Source organism: Parus major, chromosome 8, assembly GCF_001522545.3.
Source record: "Parus major isolate Abel chromosome 8, Parus_major1.1, whole genome shotgun sequence".
Lineage (NCBI taxonomy): Eukaryota > Metazoa > Chordata > Aves > Passeriformes > Paridae > Parus > Parus major.
The window spans coordinates 26,251,896-26,278,678 of record NC_031777.1 but is presented as its reverse complement, the minus strand read 5'-3'; the positions used below and the strand labels follow the sequence as shown (position 1 = coordinate 26,278,678).

General features: G+C 40.8%; 1 protein-coding gene across 4 annotated transcripts in view; it reads left to right on the top strand.

Annotated features, from left to right (window-relative positions):
- Positions 1-26,783, top strand: part of GLIS1 (GLIS family zinc finger 1) — a 179,989-nt gene that overhangs the window by 67,551 nt on the left and 85,655 nt on the right. For all 4 annotated transcript variants that reach the window (XM_015636699.1, XM_015636700.3, XM_015636698.3 and 1 more), the window contains exons 3-4: positions 15,228-15,426; positions 21,259-22,360. In XM_015636699.1, the coding sequence (XP_015492185.1) occupies positions 15,228-15,426; positions 21,259-22,360 (1,301 nt within the window). The remainder of the gene's footprint in view (positions 1-15,227; positions 15,427-21,258; positions 22,361-26,783) is intronic.

The following is a 26,783-nucleotide window of genomic DNA, read 5'->3' as shown; positions in this document are numbered from 1 at the left end:
TGCTTGTTTTAGCCAGACTTTACTATTTCTATAAACACTGTAAGCACTCTATTGCAGAGCTTGGAAAACATTTTGCTTTGCCTTCTTTGTTTTGCTTTGATTTTATTTGCATGCATCATTTTATATGTGAAGAGATTGACCCAGTATAACCAACCAGATTGCACAAAAGGTACGAAAAGATTTTACAACCAAAATTTGTTTCCTTGTGTCCTTTCTTTCCTGGAACATAAGTTCACAAAAGAAACCCCCTATTTGAAACAGTCAATGATTTGCTTATAATGAATGTTAAAAAATATAATCCAGATATCTACTATTTGTGAATGTGGGTTTGTGCTTTATTGAAGGTGGATCAGGCTGAAATGTTTATTTTAGACAATGATTCTGAATACTGAGATGTACAAATATTAGTCTTTCATCTGTCTTCAGAACAGGCAAATATTGGGAGATGAACTTGCTCATTCTTCCACTGCCACTTGGGTAAAGTATTTTAGACATTGAGGTACAAATTTGCCTTTTGCTGTCAGCTTGTTTTCCTGTATATCTTCAGGATAATAAATATAGAGAAAAGATACATTCATTATTGACTTCCTAGAGACTGGCCGTCTGATTTATGGCTTCAAAGTGTCTCCATTTTATCTGTCAAAACTGATTTTAAACTTCATTTGTCTTCTGTTTTTGGCAGTGCTTTTTACCTTGAATTCAACTGTTTGACATGCATTGTACCAGAGTCACATTTTAAAAACATTTACAGTATGTTGCAGAAAAAAAAATGGTTCAAGTTGGTACATCTGCTTTCAATATTATGCATCTCTCAAAGTGAAAACAATTTGATAGCTGGCAGTGGGAATGTTCTTCTTGTAGCTGTAAGCACAGCATTTAGGTAACTTAGAAGAATAGAGTAATAATTACAGAAAATGAATTGTCACAGAGGAACATTCTCCTGTGATTATCACCAATTACAGTTAGCAGCTCCAGCGGCCTTGGTGATTAGATGCAGAACGTGGTTTCCCTAGACTGAAAGACGGGCCATTTCTCAAAAGATTTTGTTAAAAATTACTCTCAGAGATTGAATTCCTGCAAATGGGGCATTAACAGCCCCCTCAGGCCTGGCACAGACACCTCGTAGTGCAGAGCGGTTCAACATCTCTGGGGCTGATAAAGCTTCTTGCTCTCCCTTTGCCCCAGTGGAGCAGAGCCTCAGCTTCGGGATTCTCTCCAGGCTCTCTCAGGCACTGAGCACTGCTCCTTTCCTGATGCTGAGCTGGAACAGTGGGAAGAGAGCGCACTGCAGGTGGAGGGGTGAGTCCAGCATGATGGAGCTCAGCATGAGGTGAGACCTTCAGCAGTGGTGCAGCTCCAATAGAGGGCAAGAGACAAATCTTGGCCAGGTACACACAGCTCCAGGGTCCCCTGGAGTGCCTTTGGCTTTTAATCACAGCTGCATAGGCTCGTTTTTATCAGAACTCCCTTTATCAGCCTTTCCCCATCTCACGTGTTTTCACCTTCCTGTCACTGTGTATTAGTTCTTTCCTGCACTAGTCTGGATGATTATCAGTAAAGGAATATTGGATGAGTAAAGCTCATATGAGAGGATATATTAGAAAAAGAAACATGGGGTAATGGAAGCTGGGTGAATCTGCTGATGGTACAGGTAGATCAGAAAGGCCTTAGGAATAGTCTGCAAAAAGGCCTGGAAGTGGAGTGAGGGTCATGAGTTCCAAGTCAAAGGTGGAGCCTATGTTACAAAGACCTGGTAGGGACTGTTCAAAGTACGAGTGAAAGAAAGGCAAACCGAAGGTGCAGCAGATGGGAGCTGCCTGGGATGATTTACCATCCATTAAGCAATGCCAGAGACTGAATTTTTCAAGTGCTGGTAGGTAGACAGTTGTCAGTAGAAGCAGCATGATTATGTTATGTTTGGATTTGTAACAGATTTCAAACCAGAGTTTGAGTGTGAAGGTGAAGAGGGTGAAGAGACATGGAGAAAGAAATAAGATCTTTGAAATTAAGAGAGAAATGAACAGTATCTATCCTCTGGACAGTTCAGTGGAGTAACTTCTCCCTGTGCATTGCAGGTTGGTCCTGATTCCCACTGCTTAGAACAGAATAACCTGGTGTTGATGTGTGCCAGTTCAGAGGAGCCTGCTGAGGCTGACACTCCTGGTCTGTGCTCACTTCAGACCTGCATGGTGTGGTGCTGGGGGTTATTGCCTGTGTTTTCATCAGTGTAAGGAAGGATTTAAGCAGTTTCATTTGTTTCTGCATGTGCCTGATGCTGAGCCTGGGGTTTTTATTCTTTCAATTATGCTCTGTAGCTTGGAATGCTTAACAGAGCCAGGCACAGGCAGTGCATAGGGATGAGAGTGCTGGAATAGAAAAATAAACAGTGGAAACCCACAGCTGAACTACCAGATGCTGGGGTTTGTGGAGGCTTTTTTAAAAGAGCACAAGGACTCTGACTGGGGTCATTATCCCCAGCAGGCACTTGCCAGTGTAAGTCCCTCTTTCTCTCCGCCCCCGCCACCCCAAGTTTATCTCCACTCCTCCCTGCAAAATGTCCCAGTCCAACTGTGACTGAAATAACTGATTAGCTACTACTTCCCAGGAAGAGAGGGATGGGCCTCATGCCCATCTGGGCAGGGTTGTGCAGGCCCATGTCACCTCTGGAGACATTGCTGTGGCACTGGGCTTGCATTAGACTATAGAGAAGCAGATCACTGCACAGTAAGATGTTTAGGCAGAATTTACTTTCCTTCTTTATTGAAAGCACTGAGGGGAAATGTGAGAGGTTCCCTGTTGTAGGGGGAGACCATGGTGTATGTGTGTTTGATCTCTCCCTGCCTCTTCTCAAGGTCCCTTTCCTACTTTGTTTCCTGCCAGCCATTAACTGCTAGTCTTCACTATCAGGCCTGAGCCAAACCCCACCATTGTCTCCTGCACTGTGAGAGGTTGGACATCCTGTGTTTGGCCCATGATGCAGACAAAAGATGCAGACACCTTTACTACAGTTGTGCCATGGCCACTGCTGCTGTGCTGTGCTAAATGTCTGACCATTCCCTTGTGCTCTGCTGCCTGCATCTGTCAGTCTCTTAGGCTGTGAATTTTCTGAGGCACATTTTTGGTCATTCCTGTGCAGAGTAAACTGCAGTGGCATTATAATCCTTTGTGCTTTGACAATATTAATGAATAAATAACAGGATAGGGTGCAGAAAGTTCTCAATGAATTTACAAAGAATGGTCCCCTCTCTGGTGCCGAGGCAAAGGAGGGCACAAAGTTCCCTCACACCTCTGCCATGGCATATTTGTGTGCTTTGGACAATCACTACCTGTGCCTCAGAAGCAAAAGCTGGGCACAGGTCCTTTAATGTGACTCCGCTTCAGTCAGGTGAGAGTAGAGGGGCCACGAATGGTCCTGAGCAGTCCACAGTAATTCCAGTGCTCTGGCCTCTGCTGGAAGGATGTTCTGCAGCAGAGAGTGATGAAGTATCAATGCCATTAAAGGGAAAGCAAATCTGAAGCAGGTGCTACATGTGACCGTAGTGCATAGCAGTCATCAAGGGTCTGAGTCCAGAAGGAAGGTCAAGAGAGGTTCCCACCAAAGCCAGTAATTGTTTTCTTTTTTAGCTTGTTTATTTTCTGTGCAGTTAGCAAAACGTGACTCTTCATTATGGGTGGTGTAACCAGTCATTAGCTGTATACACATGGCTGGGATTCAGTTTCACAGAAACAGGATACTTTGCTTTTCCACGCTGACTGAGAAGAAGGAAATGCACTGATGTACAGGCCATGTAGGCTTGAGTTTTGGGAAGCCACTCTTGCTTGTGTGAGACTAGTTTCTGCAGCACATGAGCTGGTTCAGTAGAGTTTAGTGCTTTCTAAGCATCTCCCCTGTGAAAGTGCCTGTGGCTGACGGTGTGGTGTCTGACCTGGGCTGGCCTGTGAGCCACTCTGAGAGCAGTTGTGCCAGTCTAGCCCAGGCTGATACAGCCACTGGAGACAGGCCTGGATCCCCCTGCAGCACCAGGACTTGGGAGCAAGTCCCACGAGCTTAGACATCCCTGCAGCATGCTCTGAGAAGCCCCAGCTTGGCTCTTGCTTGTGTCTTCTTTCCTTGCTTTGCTTTTGGGAAAACTACTGCTAACGATTTGCAGTGCAAATAATGCATGAGGCTTGCTTCTGTCATATCACAAGGAGTGATTTTGGAGCTGTGCTCTTCTCATGTTTTCTTTCTTGCTGACTTGCTGACAATGAGAAGGAAAAAATTCCTGGTTTTCTCTTTTTGGGAACTTCCAGAGGTTGCATTCCTTCCCCTTAATCTCGGCTAATTTCTTAGTCAGCATGCTCAGGATCACATGGATTTCTGCCAGGTAAGTAGGAATTTTTGTGAACTGTAGTCTGTTCAGTCAGCAATCATTTTAGCTGTAAAAGGCCATGGCTTAGCGTGGGGCTCAGATGACACACACATTCAGCTTCCAGCTCCTTTATTTTTTAAATGGCTCTAGTTACTCCCTCTCTGCTTTTTTTTTTTTTTTTTTTTTTTCATCCCCAGCCATAGGGTTTAGATCTATTCTGTAAAACTAGTGCTAAACCAAACAAGGCAAACTTAAGAAAGGCTTAATTAAAATAACAGAAATCTCACACTCACTGAATCTATTGCTGGAGCTCTTTTGCCTGTAAACAAAAAATTCAAATGGCTGTTTTCCCTCCCACCCCCAGTTTCATAAGTGGTTACTGAGCTTCTGCAGTTGCTACATTCCTTAAAAAGTTGTTACTTCTTTTTTGGTCACACACTAGGGGACTCCATTGTTTTCAGTGGTGCCTATTGAGTTAGGCCCATCGACAGCAGAACTCATTCTGGGTCATTAACTTTGGAGGCACAGTAGTATAATTTGGTGACTTTATTCTGTTTCTTAGCAGACACTTATATTAAAGTCACGCACACACAAAACGAGAATAACCATCCTTCTCCCTTCCTGAAAACCCTGCGAGTCTTAAAGGACCTCTTAAAGATCTTTTAAAGAACCCGTTAAAAGACCATTAAAATTCCTAAAGTTGTGTTTAGGCACATTTTAAGCAGAAGTAGCAAAACAATGCTGCTGTCCTATGTCATTGATTCTAGTGCTGTGCTGTTCTAGTGTTGACAATTTAACAAGGTTCCTTGGAAAAACTGGCTGTGTTTAAGAGAAGATTCACATAAACGATTCACAATCTGGAGAATAAACTGTAGTCTGAAAAATAAAAAAGCAGACAGTTAATCAGTGAAGGTAGGAACCAAGCCTGAAGTTACTTACAGAGGGAGAGAGTACCAGGTATGTCATGTGTTTTCACCTATCACACAAAGTCATAATGTGAGACCCAGTGCCTGAACTGAAGTCAAACAAGTTGAAGCTATTTAAAATTCATGCTGAGGACCATGGAACAAACTGCTACTGAAGCAATTCTCCATAATTTAAATATTCTACTATGAGATTTGATGTCTTGTTAAAAGATGCAGTCAAGATCCAACAGTGTGTGGTTAAACTAGATGGAGATATCCCAGAGGAAATGCAATGCACCAGGCACACTGGCATTCTTTCTGGGCTCAGCCTGTAAACTGTGTGGTCTTTGGAAGTTTCACTCTATTCCTGTGCTATGCTTGCTATTCACAAACTCAGTCACTTCACCCTTGAGGTCTGTTTCCCACTTAGAAATAGTTCTTATACAACATTTGGTCCTGACATTTAGGGAACCTCACACACCTTTTGGCCACATTTCATGTGCAGTGAACATTTTCATCTCCATAGCTCTTAATTGGTCTTTTTTTCCAGTCACCAAAGTCACATAAAGAAGCACATGATCTCAAGGTCAGCAGTGTGCTCAGGTGGTGGTAAGAGAAAGGAAAGGAATGGAGTGTATGTCCAAAGTTGTAACAATCTAAACTTCCTCCATTTGAGACCCTCAAAACAAGTCTGAGTAGGAGGAGTTTGTCCTGTCCATGGCTCTCTGCTCACTTTGGGTAGCCAATGATATTTATTGAGTTCTGGCTGCACTCTTTGTATCTCTAATTGAGCACTGTTATTAAAATGCAGATGTCAGAATTTAGTGTGTGTCTTCAGATACTCAGTTCTGGAGGACTTCCTAACTCTGATCTTCTTTTTTTCTAGTTTTTTATAGTGCTGTTCATTTCAGTGCCTGTGGCAGAGACTCCTGACTGACAACCAGACAGGAACAAAACTGGGCTCAGGGACAACATGATTAATGAATTACTCTCAGTTCCATGGGATGGATTGGATCAGCATGCTAGAATGATTTCATGCCTTTCACATATTCTTGATGGCAGGGATGGTCAGCAGAAAAAGTGCTGTAGATCTGAAGAGTCAGCCCTAATTAGACTTTTGAGACTTCTCTAACACCAGAGTCTGGATGTTACACAAATATGTGCACGTTCCTGAGAGTTTTTGTTTAGTGTTTTATGCTGCTAAGTTGTATTTTGGTATGAGGGGACCTTGGTGGAGGCAACCTTTACCTCTGCATGTGTGCATTTGGTAAGTTCCATTCTGGGTTTTCAAAGCATTTTTTCAGAGGGCAATTTAATGCAACAGTAAAAACCAACAGCTAAACTAAATCATACCAAAAGTTCATTAATCTCATTATTCTTTGTTTTACCCAAGAAAAAAGATAAATTAATGCAGATAAGATTTAACTGCTGGATCTGCCTGCCATTGTGCTGCTGGCTGTCCGTGAAAGAAGCTTGTATCTGTTACCAGCTGCAAAGAACAGAATCTGATAGTGAAAAGTGTGGAGAAAAAAGGTGTATAAAGTACAGAAAAAGGACTGCTGGCGGCAGTTCAGAGGAGAGACAGAGGGAAGAGATCAGAGCTCTGGAAAACATGATTTATGAGAAATAAAAGAGCTGTGTAACACTGGCGAAAGAAGACTGAGTGGAGACAGGCTACAAAAACATAAAAAAGGTTGCTATGGAGGGCAAAAGAACAGACTCCTCTCCGTGTCCAGTTTGGACAGGACAATATGTAACAGACTAAGTTGTGCTAAGGGGCTTTAAAGTTAGGCATAAAGAAAAGAATTCCTAAATCAAGTGAAAAGACTGAATAGTTCGCTGGAAATGCTGGGGAATTTCTGGAGCCTGTGAAGTAGATTGGTGAAACACCCCCTTAAGTTTGTGAGGCTGGATTATGCTGTAGGGACACAGAGTAAATCATGTTCTGAAGACTCTTTCAGCCCTGTTTTTCTTGATTGCATAATGTGTTTGTCAGAGCAAAGGGCTTCTCATGGTTACACTGATCCTTCTATATCTGTTTCTTCACTCCAGCTTCCTCTTATCCCTGAGATACCTTTTTCACAGGGCTTTTGTGGAAAGTGCAGACCCAGTTTAGGGAAGGCAGCATTGCTAAATAAAAACAAGAGTATTCCACATGCCTCCTAATCCATAGCATCACTGGAAGATTCACAGAGGCCTTCTAGCAGGCTCTGAATTTCTCATTGTTGTTTATTCAGTGTTCACATAATGCAGCAAGCATATTTTCCCTTTTTATAGCATTCTGTGTACCCTTGAATTTTTCTTCATCCTCCTATCTCTTCTTTTCTTCTTCCCTGTGCCTTCACCTCTTCATACCAGATTCCACAATAGCCTTGTCCTCACCCTGCTCCACAGTTTGCTAAAAAAACCCCACAGCAGAACGAGTGCTGATGGGGGTGCCTCAGTTATCCCCAGAATGTGACATTTGGAAGAGATGGATACAATCAGGATGTTCAGTCCTCCCAGCTGTTGTCTGAAGCTGCCCCATGTTGGACAGACACCTGAACTAGTCCCATTTAAGTCATAGAGTAGAGGTTTTTTCCTGTGTTACATGGCATATAGATATTTATTGCACCAAGAACTCTTATGTTTGACACTGTCCTTCTGCAGACTGTGCTTACTGGTCATACATTAAGTTGTATGTTTAACAGGCACTGCACATGTCTGCAGCCCTAAAACTGCAGTCAGAGGAGAGTCTGCAAGAGGCCCATTCATTGGCACTGAGTGCAGAAGGGTAAATTCAATTTTAGTAGAATTAGTCCCAAGCATAGTTCTGGTAAAATAGAAAACGACATTGCAAATCACTTGATGTTAAATATATTTCAAATCAAGCCATGAAATAATGCCAAAATCCTGGCAGAAAGAAATGTCAAACAATGAAAACAGCAAATGAAAAGTAGCAGGGGTAGGCTGTTGCTCTTTTCAGCATATGTTGTGGAAACTGTTTGTTTGTCTTGAATTTTCTTTCTGGCAGTGTTAATTCTAAGCTGTAAAGAGGCCATTACTGTATTAGGTATCAAGTGTTAAATGATCAAGGAGATGATCTAGGTGAAACTTTTGCCTCTTATGTGGTAGCAATTTGAGTTTTCATTGTAAAAAATTATTCTTTGTAAGAGTACAAAGATGTTGCTGGGGATGTGGGTTACTTGTTAAGTGTGAGAGGTCTGCAGTGAATCTGGGTGGAGGTTGTGTGTTGAGGATATCTCCTTTTTGGTAAGAGCATGGAGGAGCCAATTCAAGTGTTTTAGGAGAATGTGTAATCTGCAGCAATCAAATGCATTTTAGCTGTAGCTTTTCTGTGATATATAAAGAACCAGAAAACAATGTATGAAAGCTCTTGCAACAAGTGAGCTTAAAGCAAAGATGGCAGTGAAAAGGAGAGAGAGTCATGAAGTGTCTCATTGGAAAGGAGCCTAATTCATGCTTCGTGGAGGACCAGCGAATGGAAGACAAACCATAGCTGGCAGTGATGTGCAGGTTTACTAATCCCCCTCCACTGTATTTCCTGTTCATGTTGGAGCATTCCTGTCACATAGCAATGTGGCACCTTCTGTATAGACTCCAGTGCATTTTGATTCCTATTATGACTCATTTTCTGTCTCTTTTGCCTGTGAACAGACTGGTTTCCACATGCATGCATCAGAATTACATCTACAAGACTAGATGTGCATCCACATCCCACCAGATCTTTTCCTCCACCCAGCTTCCATTGAAAAGAACAAAATGCTTTATAGTTACCAGTTTCCTCAATTTCTCAAAGCTTATTTTTCATTTTCAGATGATCTGCAGTGATTCTGTCTTTGTGGCTCTTACTGACTTAGTGACACTTCAGGCTTCTAAAACTTTGAGCCCAACATCTTGATGGAAATATTTTTTGTTGTGTTGGGTTTTTTTTGCTTTCTAATGTATTTAGTGTACCGCTGAGCCAAGCAGACATAAAATTCCTTCTTGGAATATGTTTATATAAGACATATGCAAGGTGCCATATGGCAAAACCCCAGCTTTCATTCCCTGCACATCCTTGTGTTTCAAATATTTGGGAGAGCCCATACCCCTGTGGAGTCTTTACATGGTCTGCTGGCTGGAACTTCCATGGAAAAGAAAGACTAAATGGGCTAAGTAAAATATAGGGAGTGGAGATCTGGGAGTTTAAAAGTTCAGGGCTTAGTAAGTAAATGGGAAAGCAATAACCCACATGCAGTTCATAGTAGGCATGGTCTGGCTATTAGGGAATTAAATTACTTAGAGGACAGAAGAAGAGGAATAGATTTTCTCAGTCTGTGCATGTAGGGAAAGATCCTGATTCTCAATGGAATCACGTAATCAATTATGAAAGCATCTTTACAATGGGAACACCTCAAGTACCTCATCACAAAATGTGTCAACTTCTTTCCTGGAAGAGTCACTGGATTTCTTTCAGCCTACAGGCTCTGTCTAATGACAGGGTGCTGTGAAAACCAGGGTGGTGTCCTTTTAGAACAGCAAAAAAGACAAAGCAAGGGGGCCAAGGGCAGGTGAGAGTGTACATAACCCTAAACAGTGTATAGTTTTCTTAAAGACTACACCAAAAGCATAATGGCATTTATTTGGGAGTTCTGGATATCCTATGTATCAGAAATACTGAGAATTAGACCTATTCCAAACATGGCCTTTTTTTTAAAAAAAAAAGAAAAAGTAACACATCAAATTTCATTACATTGAGCTTATATTCTCCAAGTGCCCATTAGGAGGGTTTGGGGATTTCCTTTTAATTAAAATAATGTTTGTTGAGCTTAATATTTTCCTAAAGCATTTATTTTTAGTGTCTTTTCCCCCTGTTACTAAAATCCAAGTAGTGAGGAAGGATAACTGACCACAAAAAAGGCCAGATGTCCTGAGAATAATATTTTTCAAATTGCCTGGCAACAGGAGAAGGGTGATTCCAAGCTGAAGAGAGTCTGTAACAATGAATGTAATGACCAGACCTGTGTTTCATCCAGTTATGAAAGGTTTTGTCCTGATTGTCACAAAAGAGGCCAGTGGTAGTTTTCAGTCTGCTCTCACCTGTGTTTGGATATATGATTTAAAGGTCTGAAATTCAAATAGAAGCCAAGAATGTTGAGTTTCAAACCTGCTTGTAGGGTAGTACTCCTTTGGATAGTACACATTGTATTTCTCTATTTTTCTGAGAATCTATTCTCTTTTGCCTAAATTAGTTCTATCCCTACGCATCTAGAGTCTAACTCAGAACATCAGCTGAAGCTGTGAAGTCACTGGAACTAAAGCTCATGGCATGTGTTTTCCTGAACCTTGGCCGTACTTGCTAAGTTCAGAAAGTGTTGTGCAGGTCTCTGATGGAAATCTAAACTTTGTAACATTGCAGCTGGTTTAGTTGTAGTAGATTATTATGTGTTCTTTGCTGCCTTTAAAATACCATGATAAAGTCAAATATGGGAGCCAAATCTATCCACATGCTGGAAAGTGAAAAGGTTATAGATCTGTAAACTACTGAACTGTTTTCAAATTGTGTTAAGCTGGACTGATATAAAATTAACCATGCTGCTTTATTTGGTAGTGCCAACTGTACACATTTACTCTCCTAAAATACTGCATGTAGTCTGCAAAAATAAATTCCCCAGAACAGAAATATAATGCAATCCAAATAACTAGTTTTAAAAATAAATTGAACATGAAATAACAAATATGGATGTAGCCAACACTTAGGGTCCAGAATTTACTAGAAAGACACACATGGCTTGTATTTATCTTTCATGAGTTTTCAAGATTGATACTCGACAAATTATTTCTCTATCTGGGTTGTTTTAGTTTACAAGGGTTTTCTTAGCCCTTCTGTCTTCACTCATACATCAATGTGAAAGTAAAGAAATAAGTATTTTTGTTGTAGAATTTTATTGCATGGTTCATAGAAACTTGGAGGAAAGAGATCCTTCTTTTTTATTCTAATCTTATTCAGTGGTATTTGTTTTAATCTTAATCTTCTATAGATTGTTGTGGTCTGTATCTATTTGGAAACAGGCAGAGGATCTGCCACTGCTGTTTTAAAACACCAGTGTAGGACAATTTGGGTCTTCACTTGACTCTCTTTCTATAGTATGGTCTGCTCGGTGATAAAGAATGTTTTGGCTCTCACTGTGTTTTTATTAAGGTAGTGTATAAGCATTATAAATAAATGAAGCCATGTCTCCATCAGCTATATGAAACAGAGCTTAAAACATGAACAGGTTGTAACTGATACAGAGATCCAGGGAGAACCTGGGGTGTAGTGTGAGCTGCTTTGTTCCTCTTTGACACAGGAACTCTTGAATGCAGCAGTGAAAATTTAGTTCTGTTACTGTTAACCATTTCAGTCCTCAGGGAAGGGCAAACAGCAACAAAAGAGACTCAGAGCTCAGAACTTTGTGAAGTAATGAAAAGCCCAAATGTGTAGAGATTTGTTGTGTGTGACATGGTACAAATGACTGTGAAGAAACTGGCCAAGAAAAAAAATCTGAACATTCCTTCTTTTTGGATGTGTAGGCCAAGATCTGGAAGTCCTTGTTTAGGATGTCTTGTTCTAAGATCTAACTGTAAATACCAGTGTTATACTTGCATAGTCTGTAATGGCATCTGTGGCTAATCACTCCTAAACTTCTAAAATGTTTTTCATTCTCTTAAATTGCATCCATAATAGAAAAATGTAGACCCAAACTCATATCCCTGCTAATAGTGGTTCACTAAAACAAAGAAGAAGCCATGTTTTTCCACAATGCATAGGAAATCTGTCTCCACAGTAACAAAGTTGGGTGTGCCTTATAAGGGGGATAAGAACAACTCTAGTATCTATTTCCCATTCTTTCCTTTCCTTTCCTTTGCTACTTTTCTACCTCTAAGGCTTGGAGTCCCAGGATTAAGACAATCCCTCCCATTCACCATAGAGAATGTCATGACAGGCATAAAAAATTTAGGCAAAGTGTTGATTTTATTGTTATTGTTGAAAATGTCAAAAATGGCCTATTTCAAAAATCACTTTGAAGATTCTGTGTTTTGAAGCACTCAGTTCATTAGAGTTTTCAATCAGCAGCACAGTGCTGTGCATCTCTCTGGATGGGGTTAAATGACTGACAGTGTAGGAGTTGTGGCAGTCACTCCAAACATTCAGGGGTGTGGAGTATTCAGCGCTCATTATATGGAATGAGATGTTGAATGTGGGTACAGCACCTTCTCCCCCATGGCTTTGCTGTGTTGGCAGCTTTTGAGTTAATAGTTTCCTCTCAGTGGAGGGATGTGATGGCCTCTTCCAGTGTGGATGATTTTCACTTGTTTGAGAAAATCTGGTACTGTTTGGTCTTTCACTTGTCTCACGTGACTCATCCAGCTGCCAGTAACAGCGTTCCATTTCTCAGTGTTGTCGTGGTAAATTTTGGACATCACATCCAAACAAAACCAAGAATGGCAATTTTTTTTTTTTTTTTTTTTAACAAGAAGTAATTAGAGAGAATGAACAGTAAGGAAAAAAAAAAGGCAAATGGCCTAGTTTGGTCTTTGCCACAAAACCCACAACTCTCTGGGGATATCTAGTATGTTAGGCAAATATTTAAAATCTGTCTCTATTTCGAATGTGAGTCATTTCAATTAGACATCTTTCAGTTATTTGTTCATTGGTCTTAATTAGGTAAACTCTAAAGCACTGCAACAGGCGTTTCTTGTTGAATAATTACCCTTTTGGTAAGTTTTCTTGCTCTTATCTTCTTAGCCTTAATAGCTAATTTTGTCAGTAAGGGTAAAGCCTTCCTGAATGGTAAATAACGTGTTTCCTATGGAAGAAAGAGAGCTATTGCCCTTTAGTAGTAGGGGTGTTTTAAATGTTGATCCCATTGTTGGACAAACAGGTTTACCTTTGTGTAAGGAAATGTTCTGTTTTGTTCTAGGAGGATTTACCCCTAACAAGAAATGTAGGGCTGACCCTACAGGTTCTGACCTGAGCTGTCCTCCCTGAGGTGTGGAGCCTCATCACAGTCCATGAGACCAGTTCTCACGTGACTTAATCTGGCATAAATCAAGAAAAAAACTCCCCCAAAGTCAGTTACCCCAGAATGAAAGAAGCACGATATGCAAAATTGAGCTAACTTGATTACTCATATGGAAAGAATTGCCTGATTGCAGCCTTTGCACACTACTGTATCAACTCCTTCCGTTCCCCCGTGAACACTTAAATGTGAAGATATAAATCAAAACTGCAGGACACAAAAAGACAAAAGTTACCTTGATGGATTCCACTTCCATGAGATCCTTCTGGAAACCATTCTGCTTTTATTAGATTTACTCTCTGTAAATTAGGATTAGTTTTTTATATGGATTTATGGAATGGCTATGGTATAGTGCAAGCGGGGTGAACCCTCTGGTCCAAGGCAAGGGAGTGTGTGCTCTTTTCATGTGTTATTGGTAAGTTACAGAATGTAGGTTAAAGGCCCCTTGATACCAGTGAAAGAAGAGATCTGGTTCCAGACATGGAAAGTGCTTAAATCTTACGTGTGCCAGCCAGTGATATTAATATTGTATAGAACAGCCAGTTGTCAAAGGGCCAGATTCTGTTCTCAGTTACAGTGGTGTAAAGTGGACTTTTTCCCTTTTCTTCAGAGGTAATGAATTCGCTTTCACATGTGCTTGGACACTTGAACACTTGGGCTGTCTGTGTTTGGAGATAATCTCACAGTTCTTTTTTTAGTTGCTGTGGGGGAAAAAACCCATGAGCTGCTGCTGCTGTTGTTCCTTGTCCATCGTTGTTCCAGCTCACATGTGGTGAGCACATTTCAGAGGCTTTGGTGCAAGTGCAACTGCACTCAGGGCACTGTTGTGCAAGAAATTTTTAGTTCTTACTAATGAATCTTTAAGGTACTTTGTGAAGGCAGATGGATTGGCTGAAACAGAATTTCATGGATTTAGCATAATTGTTCTGTTCCTTTGCAGAGAGTGAATGTGTTCTCTGATTTAACAGCTACAAGAGAAGATAATTATTTTTGACAGCACAGGGATAGTGTTCATGTTATTCTAGGAAATCTCTGTCTTCACATAAACAGGTATTAGTGTGTGCTACAGTTGGTATTGCTGAGCTTTGGGGGAAGCTTCAAGTTTCTATGTTTTGATAATATGATAAAATTGGTAAAGTACATATTTAGAAAGCCCTAATGGATTTCAGACTTGTGTCATTTGGGGAATGAAAGAAAGTGTTTTATTACAAGTCCAGTATAAATCTTAAACACTTTGAAAGGATCTGCACTGTTTTGGAGGGAAGATACATCTTGACTGTATTCCAGATAATTCTGCTGTTGGAAAGAGAGGAACTGTGAATTGGGTATTGTAATATGATGGATTTACCATCTTCTCTTGGTGGTGTGGTCTTTAAAAACTTATTCACAGTGTTCAACAGTGTATTTAGATACCCTTTAAATGTGATGAATCTACCCCAATTAACAGTCAAAAGTCTTGTTATACAGTCCTGCTAAGGTAGGTATTAACCCTGGAGTTAAATTATGATGGGATAAGGCCAGAATAGGAATGGAATAAAGCCTGATGGAGCTGTAGACTCCAGAGGATATAATGATAATTTATGTCATGGTTACACACAGGGCAGACCTGATAGTCAGAAGGACCCACAGTAAGCTGAAAGGCATCCAAAGTGGTCTTCTTAAACACCTCAGTTCAAACCCACCAAATACAACTGACTGTGCAGAAGATGTTTCATTTCTGTTCAATGAGAAATAAACGACCATAGTTCACAGATCCAAATTCCTAGGCAATTAATTTTTGCTTCCTTGTGAAACCTTTCATTTCCACTGCCTTGTTGTAAATACGGGAATTCTGGAAGCAGATCCAAAATGAGTTTACAAAGTAGTCGTCAGTGGAGAGAATTCTTAGTCAAAGCCTTACCTTTTTTTTCTTACTGTTTTGACAGTGAACGGTGGCTACAATCACTGCAGTTTGATCTCTGAGAAGAAGAACATGATGGACATGGAGATGACGAGTAGCTCGGTGCCTGTCTGCAGGCAAGGTCTGTTCCTCCACACAGGGAACTCCCTGGTGCGAGACCACGCGCTGTCCCGGGAGAGGCTCCTGCACGTGGGCCAGCTCAACTTGGCACACTCGGATCTCAGGTATCACTCCAGGTTTTACCAGCTCGTGCCCTTGGCTCCACCCATGGTGTCACCTAATTACTGCCTGGGAGGCAGGGATGACACTCCCAACCCAGTGTCCCCCACACAGTGATTTGGCATGCCACCATCAAACCTACAGGAAGCCTGTGCCACTTTTATTTCTACAGCATTTCCCTTAATGAAGTATTTGCAGAGTTCCCATACAGCCACATCCTTGATATTTGCTTTTAAGGCTGTAATGTGAAAATTTGGTCTCTGGTTTTGATATATACACTGTAGTTGAGTATGCTATGAACAGAATCTCTATTTAAACATTTGCTATAAATTAATTATATGAAAACACAGAACTCCATTATTTTTTTGTTGTTGTTACAATTTTAACATTACCAGATTTTAAACAAGTACCCTAAACAGACATCCATTGTGAATAGAAACCTGCTACAAATTAAAATCTGTCCATCTGTTTTAATTATTCTGCTTTTTGGCAGTGGGTGCAATAGGAATAATCTTGACCTTTTTGAAGAGCTGTAGAAGAGAAAAACCTCTTTAAAGTTGCAGCCTTTATCTTAGGTACTTGGAATATTTGGTGCTCTGTGAATGGACCTATCAACCTGAAATTTCCATAGTCACAGCAAGGAGAAATATAGCTAGTTTGGTCTTGAAAATCTGACTGTTCCTGATTTTATTATACATATTCATGCCTTGTTTCCCCTTTTTAATTTACTGGTGGGTTAAGAACATCAGTGTTTTCACAAAGGGGAGGCATGGTAATGTGGCAAGCAAGTGGAAAGACTTTTTTTGCATGTTTGTTTGCTTGAAAAGGAGAAATGATATCCATGCCACAACAAAATAATCCATTATTGCTACAAGGATTTGTAGGTGCCTTTGCAGCAGGATGTAAATCTGCTCCCTCCTGGTTTCTTTATGGCTCAATGTGGGACTGGCAGTTATGAACCTTTTTTTTTTCATTCTGTCAGTGAAGACAATTATGAAACAAAGATAATTAGGGCAGGAGCAAACAAAAGGAGGAAGAGAATACTCTGCTTAGATCTTTTTGAATCTTTTTGTAAATTTTATAATGAGGAAATGACAGATACCTTCATGCCTGGCATGACAGTACCCCCACCCTCAGAAATATGAACCCCTTCCAGCCCCCATTTGGAAGAGGATTCCCAGAACAACATAAAGGATTGTCTGCTGCACAACATGAGAAAGTAGCAGGTGATAGGCCTGATTCCCTCCCCTCTGCTTTGTGGCATGGTTTAAAGCCTTGAGACTCTGCTGCCTCTAAATTTGGAAATGTTTGGAGAATATCCTGAAGGACATTACAGGTTGTTTTGTGTCCCACTGGTCATGCACTGCTTGTATGTCCACCTGGCTAATAGTGCATTTGTCTGCATGGGATTTGCAAGATGAAGCCAATGCCCAGCTCTGCTGTATGGTCCTCACAGACATTATATCACAGTGCTTTTCATGAGACACATGGCACAGAGCCTAAACTTCGGCATTTAAGAGAAGGTGGACAGCATTTCACACCATTTCTGTTTGTGGTGTTTGTGCTGCTGAAGATTCTTGACAAGCAAGTAACAGAAAACATAGTCTTTCCCTGAAGATCTGGGAACAGGAGAATGTGATGCCCAGGAGAGGAGTGAAGTCAGTGGGAGCCAACGGTGCTCTGTGCCTCTCCAGATCTCAGCCTTCTTCAGAAGATGGATGAGAGAAGCTGGGCTGGAATTCAGATAGTGGAGCACATGGACATCAGGGCAAACTCTCCTTGTTTGCTCTGCCCTGCTCTAATGACCAGCACAGAAATAAAGGGAGACACAGAGTCAGATATCTCTGGATAGAACTTTGAACGACTGTGCATTTCTAGGTTATGGAAAAAGCTGAACAAACCAGGGAGCACCTCCCCTAGCAATCAAAAATCTCCCTCAGGGTTTGGATTGCCTTTCTCCTTTTTCTCACTTCAGTGCATTGAAACCTGTTATCCCCTTCAGCTTCTCCCTGAAATTGTTTTCCCTTGGCATTTGTATTTTAGGGATGACCGCCTTAGTCCAATAATCATGATCCCCTTTTCCCCACTTCGTTAATAGCTTCTAAGCTGTGCAGCATACTTGCTGCTACATTCTATCTATGAATGCAATGTGTGTGGGACTGGAAAAGTCCCAATACCTTCCTCATCACAACTGGAGGCAGCACACAGCTAATGCTGGCCTTTTGTCAAATAATCCATTATCAGCCACGGCAAACCCGCCCACACTGTGCTCAGTGCTCAGCATGTAAAACCCAGGGAAGACATCAGAGCACTCGGATAGTGTTGCACAGGGTCCCTGGATGTGCAGCAGAACAATCCCTTCCAGCTTCTTAAAACTGTCAGTTATCACCGGGTGCACATTTCCAGTGGCAATTGAAGGCATGTATGTTTTGTAAATAATCTGGAGATTTCAGATACAGTCATCTTTTCCTCTGAGGGCAGTTGGGAACTGCAGCGCTTCTGGCATGGTGCTACTGGCCTCGTGCTCTGGCTCCAATTACCACGTAAGGGAGTCTCTTAGGAAACACTGCCTCAGTATCCTCTGAGAGGCTGCTGTTACTCTTCAAAGGCCTTACACTCAGCTTTCAGGAGCTTAAGCAGCAACGCTGTTCCCTTAGACTGTCCATCCCTGGTGCATGGATGCTCCCTTTGAAGAGAGGCTTTTGGGGTATTTTCTGCTGCTGACTCTCTTTCCAGGATTGGTTATCTAGGAGGCCCCCAGAGCTGCTGTGGTTGATCCATGTGTCCACGGTGCTCCTTGCACTGCCCTGCTCCCCTTTGTCCCTCTCATCTTACCTGTTTATTTCATATGCATTTATATTTGGCTACTGTCCAGAGATGGTGAGATCCTTACAGCCAGCACAGCCTGTGGGTACCAGGCCTGGAATCTGCTCTGTGGCTGTAACATCAAGATTCCAGGGGCAAAGAGTCAATGGGTATGAGGGGAGCCGCCCTGCAAGCTGCCTGCCAGACACCTTGTGTTGCTTCTGTGACACCTTGTTTTGTTTCTGTGCCCCTTCTCCCTTCAACCCCCACCTAGGACAGGGAGGAATGAGCAGGGCTTGCCTTGGAAAAGTGATGGCAAAGTTCTGGCAAGAATACAGGAACTTTGTATTAATGCAACCTTGACATCAGGTACCCCAACACTCAAACATCAGGAAATTGAAGGAATGTGAGATTTCTCCCAGCAGAGTTAACTAAATTGGGATGTATAATGTATATAAATATACAGTGCCACAGAGAAAACTGCAGATCCTGGAGGAGAGGACTAGGTTCTGATCTGCACAAGCAGCCTGTGCTTATCATTTTGTAGGGAGAGAATGCATAAGACACATCTGTGGCAACTGGAAGCATTACTTTAGTGCCTTCATCTCATTTGCTTTTGAAGTAAGGCATTGTAGTTTGCCTTGTGGTTCAAAACTCTCTTTTGTGTGTCTCAGAATCTGCGCTGCCAACGTCACATCAATAGAGCCTTGACTCTGAGTAAGATCCTGTGCTGGAAATGTGGGTCAGTGTTCCTGAGGATACTGGAAATGTGGTATTTCTCAGAACAGGGATGTTTGTATCCATCCTGCAGGTACTCTGCACTGACTCCAGCTTAGTCAAAAACCAAACTTCTTTCATAGATTTCTGGCAAGATGGGAGCTTTACATAAAGCTTAATAATACGACACCAATTATCACAGGCTGAAATGTAAGGCTTGGGTTAGCTTTATATGATGTAGGAAATGTGTTGTGTTTACTTTAGCTGAGGCTTTGAGACCACTAAACTATGATACAAACTGAATTACTTAGAGGAGTTTTTGTATAGCAGAAATCAAGTAATAGGAAATGCTGTGCCTGGCATGGCATGCTGTAAAGCCTGTTTCAGAATGAGTTTAAAACACTAATCTTTCTACTGAGCAAACATAGCAGGGTTTCCCAAACATGTGCAATAAAAGTACACTTATGCCACATATTTTACAGACATATGGTTCTGTAAATGTTAAAAAATAATGTATGAATGCTGTTGGGTTTGTTTTTTTAAAATATAAATTTACCATCTGCAGAAACAGGTGCTTGAAGTTTACCCTGAAACCAACTGTGCAAACCTAAAGGGAAAAATTAAAAACAATGGTTATGGAAACCTCTAACATTTTTAAATGTACTATTTTAAAATTTTTGGTGGCAAACAAACAATCTGATTGTTCTGTATCAGTGAGTGGTGGGGAATTTAACTTCTCTCATGATCTTAAAGTGTTGTTTTTTTCTACATTAAGCCCTGTTGGAGCTTAGAAATGTGTCAGTAGTGAATTCAGTGTTCACTGTTGTGTGTCTCGGGCAGGTGCCAATTTTTGACAACCTTAATTTTATGGGAAGGAAGTTTTTTTGAAGCTTTTGATTGTTGTTAATTTTTTCCTTCCCTTTTTGCTCTTTTGAGAGCTATTACCAAGAAAGTTGTAGAAGTTATCCCAGCTTCCCATCTTAATATTAGTGATGGATTAATGGAAATAATAGTGATAAAATCATCTAAGGTGTAAAATAAATGCAGTTTATTCAGCATATTTTAGTGTATAAATGTCCAAAATAGTTTTATGGACACGTGTTTCATGCTTTAAAATGTATCAGACCTGCCTTAGCTGTGGTGTCACACACAAGCTGCCAAATGGCTGCGTTTTTTTCAGCTTTTGTGGTGCTAGCATCAAAAAAGCATAAAATTCATTTAAGTGGAACATGTCAGCTTAAGAGCCACGGGGCACTTCTCTGGAGGGTTTATTAGCTCAGGTACAGCTTTCCTGCACACAGATGTACTGTTTCCTCTCCTTGGTCTGGCACGATGAAGCCATAGGTTAAACCCTCCCATGCTTTAGGGATATGTAAGGAACACCGTCTGCTCCTAAGAAAAAGCACACAGTTGGATCATCCACAGTAAATGTTTATAGCCGAGATAAAATGTTTTATTTTAAGCCATAAACCAGTTGCTAACTGCTTGGAAGAAAATGTTAGGAGGAAATGTTTCTTCATGTTTCTTCTTTTTGCTTTTCTGAAAAGTGTTTTGTGGAGTTCCTCAAGGTTCTGCTTCCTCAATGAATGGATTCAACACACATCAAAAATGATGAAAAATGACTTCTGCAGAAAAGAACTGTGATTTACGGTCCCATGCACTCTTTATTATGAAAAATGGAGATGGGAGTACATAGGCTGCCATTTTAAGTTTACTAGCTGTGAACTTTTTATTTTGTGGAAGTAAATACTCAGCTGATCTCACGTTGATTGTGGAGTGCTGGTTGAAAGCAAGCAGTTCTTTTGCTGTATTCCTTTTTCCTCCAGAGATCTGGCTCCTTTTTTAATTTAGCAAAGGAAAGCATGTCTCTGACATGTAACCAAAGCTCAGCTTTTTTGTGTCAACAAGAATGCCAAGGCATTTTCTCAGCGTGCTCTGAGGAAAATGACAATATTTGAATAATTCAAAAATGCCCAAAGTTCTCAAACTTCATTCTCAGCTATTGTTTTGCCCAATCTATTATGCACTGAAAGCCTCAATTGTGATTGATGAACTGCCTGTAGCAGTGGAGGGAAGATTCTCTGTTCCATGTGTAACCCAGTGTGTAAAATTAATCCTGAGTAAAATGGTGGTGTCTTTCCACAGGTTGGAGAGGAAGCATTGCAGATTTTTTTGGTGTAATTGCTGCATTAGATAGGCAACATTCAGCAGAGAGCAAGTGCTTCTGTTCTGCAGGGCTTAACAAATGTTGTGTATTGTACAAAAATCATAAACCCTGTGGTGGTTAGCGATGCTTAATGAAAACTGTATTGCAGGTCACCCAGGTTTCAAGATTCAGTAGATTCTGCTGCTCCATGCCTGAATGGAAGTCACCCGGCTCAGCACATTAAACAAGAATGCCCCAGTGATTATAAGGTTCTGTCTGAGGCTTCCACACATAGGAGGATTACAGAGGGGATGGAGCTGAGAGCCTCTGGTAGTCTGCATCCTGAACTAGACCTAATGAATAATAGCTTTACAAATTCACTTTCATCCTACTTGTTTAATAATGAACACAGCTCCTCCCTGGGTCCTTTGTCACTTGGCACCCCTCAGCACTCGGCCAGGCTACAAACAAGCAACCTGAAGAAGAGATGCATCTCTGTTGTGCCGTCTTCAGCTGAAGGAATCGATATTACAGCGATCATCCGCACGTCGCAGACGTCACTGGTCACCTGTGTGAATGGACTGCGAACTAACTCAGCTGGCATTTCCTCTCATCCTGTGGAGATCAGTCATCACAGTGCTCAAAAATCCTCTCAGCCCCAATCTTGCTCTCAGCCTGGAAACCCTTGCAGTATTCCCTCCCCTCCAGCATGTCTTGTACCTCTTTCCACTGAATGTGACAGAGGTGACTGTGAGCAGATACAAATGCAGCAAGCCGAGGAGAATGGCAGCCTCAGCCTTATGATGAATGGTACGAGCCTTCCTCACCAGAACTCCTCGCACGGCACCCAGAAGGTGAGTTTCTTAAAACAAGAACCAGCTGATGATTATTCCTCCACTGCTGATCTTTTTCGCCATCACCAGGGGCTGCCTCCCCCTTACCACCTGCACCAGCAGCTCAGCCAGACCCCAGGGACATTGCCTCACCTCAGCACCTCCATGTCTCCCAAGTCCCTGCAGCCCAGCGACGGCGATGAGCAGGACCTCAGCAGTGGCAAGCAGGTCTGTCAGTGGATTGACTGCAGTGCCACTTACGACCAACAAGACGAACTGGTCAGACACATAGAAAAGACTCACATTGACCAGAGGAAAGGAGAGGACTTCACTTGCTTCTGGGCAGGCTGTGTCCGCCGCTATAAACCCTTCAATGCTCGTTACAAACTGCTGATTCATATGAGGGTTCACTCTGGAGAAAAACCAAACAAGTGCATGGTAAGTCTGGATTATATTTGTTTGAATAGAAACATAACTGCTCTGCTCTCTTTCTTGCTCTCTCTTCGATCTTACTCCAATATAATTGTTGTGCTTTCCTGTAACTTAGTCTGTAGCAGGCTAAAGGGGAGTTGGAGAAAACCTTAATCTAGAAGGAAATGATTGAGTAAGAAATACTGTAGTTCTTGGAAAAGGGATTCGGTTTCCTTATATGAGAGCTTAACTTTTAATACAGTGCTTTGTTTTTTTAATATTCATTAAACCACTAATAAAGTGATGATCAAAGCACGCAGCCGTCATTTAACGTAAAACAAAGTCACTGAGCCTCGGGTGACATTTTTAATCAAGAAACATAAAACACATCTAATGAAATTCTTTTCATTCCTTTAGCTGAACAATAACCCATAGAGTTGTGAGTGCAAAAGTTTCAACCGGCAATTTAGACAAAAAAAAAAAAAAAGAAACTTGCTAAAGGATTTTAAACAGTTAAAAAAATAAAAAGAATATATTTAATTACATTTTCAAAGGTTGTTAGGGGCTCTTTTAATTTGTGAAGCAGAGCTTTAAAAATAAGTAAAAACCATTGTTCTCTTCTGATCAAGAAGATGTAAACAACAGCAGTGTTCCAAAAAGAGGATCTTGGGAATAACACCATCTCTGCATCTGCCCACCATGATGACAATATGGCCAAACTAAAATAAAAGTTAATGACTTCCATTAAGCTTTCCACATGTTTGAAACAACAATGATATAAGACCCTGACTGAAACAGATGAAGCAAAACAAGTTTGACATCAGCTTCCAAATTGGGCCATGAAATTTGGAAAGTCTCATTTGTAACACCCACACGTGTGTACACACTCACACTCACACAGAGACACACAAAAAAGTGCAGACAAAGGGAATGGTTATGGCAGCAGGTTGGGTTCCTGACAGGCAGAATTTTCAGCTATATGTCTATTTTGTTGTTTTGATCATAGCATGATGCAATGGAAAATGCATGTAAGGGATGTTAGATCATGACAGACTTTTCCATGGCAGGCTGTGGCTTTCTATGGAGGAATAGGAAAGAATTTTTGTAGAAAAAGCTTCCAGGCCTGCAATGGTTATGGTAGGGAGAAGGAAGAAAACAGGAGTATTCAAAATGTGTTGCAGAGAAAAATTTTATCTGTAAGCAACTGTCCTGATTATCTTTTTACTTCCATTGGATAAATGAAAAACATCGTAATGTCTGCACTGTTAAGTGGGTATTCCCAAAGAAAATCCTGAAAACAGTGCATATACTTAAGAATACCATTGAATTTCCAAGATAAAATGGAAACACTCTAAGACTTACGTGTTCCCTTTTGCTTTGAAAGCAAGAACTGAGTGGTTCTATTCCAGAAGTGACATTTTCTAAATGTACAAATGAATTTAACTTTCCCCAAATAGATTTCTTTTAGTTATAAATTATCAAAGGATAATGCAAGTTTGCTTCTTTACAAATGAAAGTGTAGGTAAGTAAATTGGAAGCATACTTAAAACATGAAGCCCTGATAAGTTTCCTGTGGTGCTGAAAGATCAGTAGACTCCATGGATAAAGGAACATGTCTCCTTTCCTGAAAAATGCATATTTAACAGGTATGGTATGGCAGATTTCTAATGTTGCATTCCCATTCCTACAGAAAACTTGGTAAACTAGAGATATTAAATGCTGTAATTCCTTAGAAAATGCTAAAAATGTCCTACTTGGAATTAATTTCATCTGCGCTAAAGTACCAGCTTTTGATAACACATCAAGGTTTTGTGAATAAGTTGGAAAAACCTTTGCATCTGATATTGCAGACAGTCTTTATGTCATATTTATATAGCCTTGGCATGTAAGTATATAAAGATCTCTTTTACTGGAGCAGTTATTGTAGTTGTTCCCATACATGGAATGGCCCAATCAGGACCAGGAGCTCTACATTGCTCAGCTTGGACTTAACTCTTCTGTTCCCACAGTAAGAGCCTTCCACTGTCAGCAGAGGTATTGTGTGTTAAATGTTGCAGTCTGGAATTCTGCAGGGAGTGGATCCAAGAGAATACACAGAAACCACAGAGAGTCTTCTTCACAGATTTCGTTTTCTACCGTGAAAAGAGCTTGATCTAGCAGGGGCAGGATCCAAAGCTGCAGCACAGCTCCTTGAAGTTATTAATATCAAGTGGGGATTATTTGCCCAGTGAATTCCATTCCACGTGAAACAGGGGTTGCTGTGCAGTGATGCTGTGTCATTTAAAATGATGGCTTTTCTTTTGATGTGGTAATAATTGCACTGTTATTCCTGCAAATTAAGAAGGCAATTCATTCTCTGTCTGTAGAGGTCTGAGATTTTGTTTCGTTTTTGCTGTAGCTCTGTTTAAAGTAACTTTGCGTCTCTTGGTATTTGTAGTGGAGATTTTCTTTCGCTGTTCACAATTACCCATTGTACTTTCTTTTTAAGCCCTCGATTTTGCTCTTGCCTGTAAGATTACTGCTTGACTAGGTATTGAACTGCTCAGGAGAAGCTAACAGTGAGCACGCTGCCCTCATACATAAAAGTACTTTTCCATGTAAAATTATTAATTTCTTATGACAGGCTTTGCTACTATGTACTGTAATAGACAAAGGAATTTTGGAATTCAGGCTACTTGAGAACAGGAAATACATGAGACATTTTGATTGAAAAGTAAATGGTTCACTAAAACTGCAGTTAATCCTTTTATTATCTTTCCAACAGCAGTTTCCACAATACTTTCATGAGGTAAGCTTCCTTCAGTCCAACTGTAACACTCTCATCGTTGCAGCTGGTTTGAATTTAGCAAGCCTGCTTCTTTCTTTACTACAGACAGGCGACAGGCAAAACAGGATCTGGTGTGGAGCACTGCTGATGTTCCGGGTCCATATTCTGCTCACTGTGTTCCATTGCCAAGACCGGTACTATGAGTATTCTGTTTTCATATTCCGTTAAATATTCTAATTAAGCGGTGCCTTCTCATCGTTGTGTCCCTCAGTTTGGTTTTTCCTTGGGCTCTGCAAGTAGTCTAAAGGAAACTACCTAATCTCTTTGCAATATCCTGTTATGTTTCATACTTAACTCATGTTATTTTAGTTTTATTAAATTTGGGGTTCATCTGCATTATAATCAAAAATATATCCAACAAAAATAATGATGCAATGCCTTTAAGACTTTAACTTCTGAAGATTAATTTCATGCTTTTTTAGATTTGATGTCCCAGACAATTGGAATTTTGATTGTCTGAGACAGCAAAAATTAGCAAGCTTAAATGGTTTTTAGTTTAAAAAAAGGAAGAGAAAAAGTTTCTCATAACTGCATCTTTTGCTGCCTTTCAGTTCTTCGAATACTTTGGTGAGTAGAAGCGTGCTGATCTCCAGATATTGCATCCTTGGTTTAAGCCTCTGCTTGCAAATGTAAATACAGAGCTGCTCATTTAGTTGTCTAGAATTGTTTGATTTGGACAAATCTGTACTTGGCCTATTAGTTTACCCTCTTGTACTCTTGTGGCTTCATAACGAGCAGAAAATATGTTCCCATCACTGCATTCATGTGTGCTCAGGGGCCTCCCCAGACAGGATCAAGGTGAATGATTTATCTCTGTGTAATTTCTACATGTGTAATTAGTGTTTATAGAAATTTGCTATCATAATGTATGTGATATCCATGAAAGGAGCTGGACAGGGATAATATTTATGGTTAATGCCTTTAGTTTCTGTATTTCAAAGAAACAAATGCATCCTCTGTGTGTTCTAGACCTGTTTTTCTGTGTTTGCCTAGAAAGTTAAGAATTTGAAGCAGAATCTTTTTTCATGTATATATTCAACAGACTCAGTTTGGGAGGAGTCTGACTGGAATGATTTGGGTGCTGTATTGTACACAGTGAAATTCAGCACCTGTGCTGTTTGTAGTCAATTCTTTTGAATGCCTAAGGCTGAGACACCATAGGTACTGCATTAAACATGGGGAAATTGAGACACAGAAGATAAGTAACTTGCCTAAGGGTGTCTTTAGGCAATTCCAGCATTCCAGGGCATTCTTGTGTTCCAATCACCACTTCACACAAACTAACAATTTGCAATTTACTGATGAAACAGATTTTGTACAGATTTCACTAAAGACTGCGCTCTGGCTGAACTGCCTGTTAGTTTTTCACTGCACGTCTCATGCAGGTGGTTTGACATGATGTGAGTGTGTGAGAGCTTTCATCAGAAGGCTTGGCTGCATCTGTAACACTTCATGGCAAGCAAACTGGTTATTGGGAATACTGGAGATGCCTGTGGAGCAGATTAGTATTATTGCTTCTGTTTCTGAGGAAACCAGTGTGGAATCTCTGTTCTCAGTAGATGGCGAGTCTGATGCCGTCTGCAGTCCATGGGGAGTGTGTGTCCAGCAATGCAGGGTGAGAAA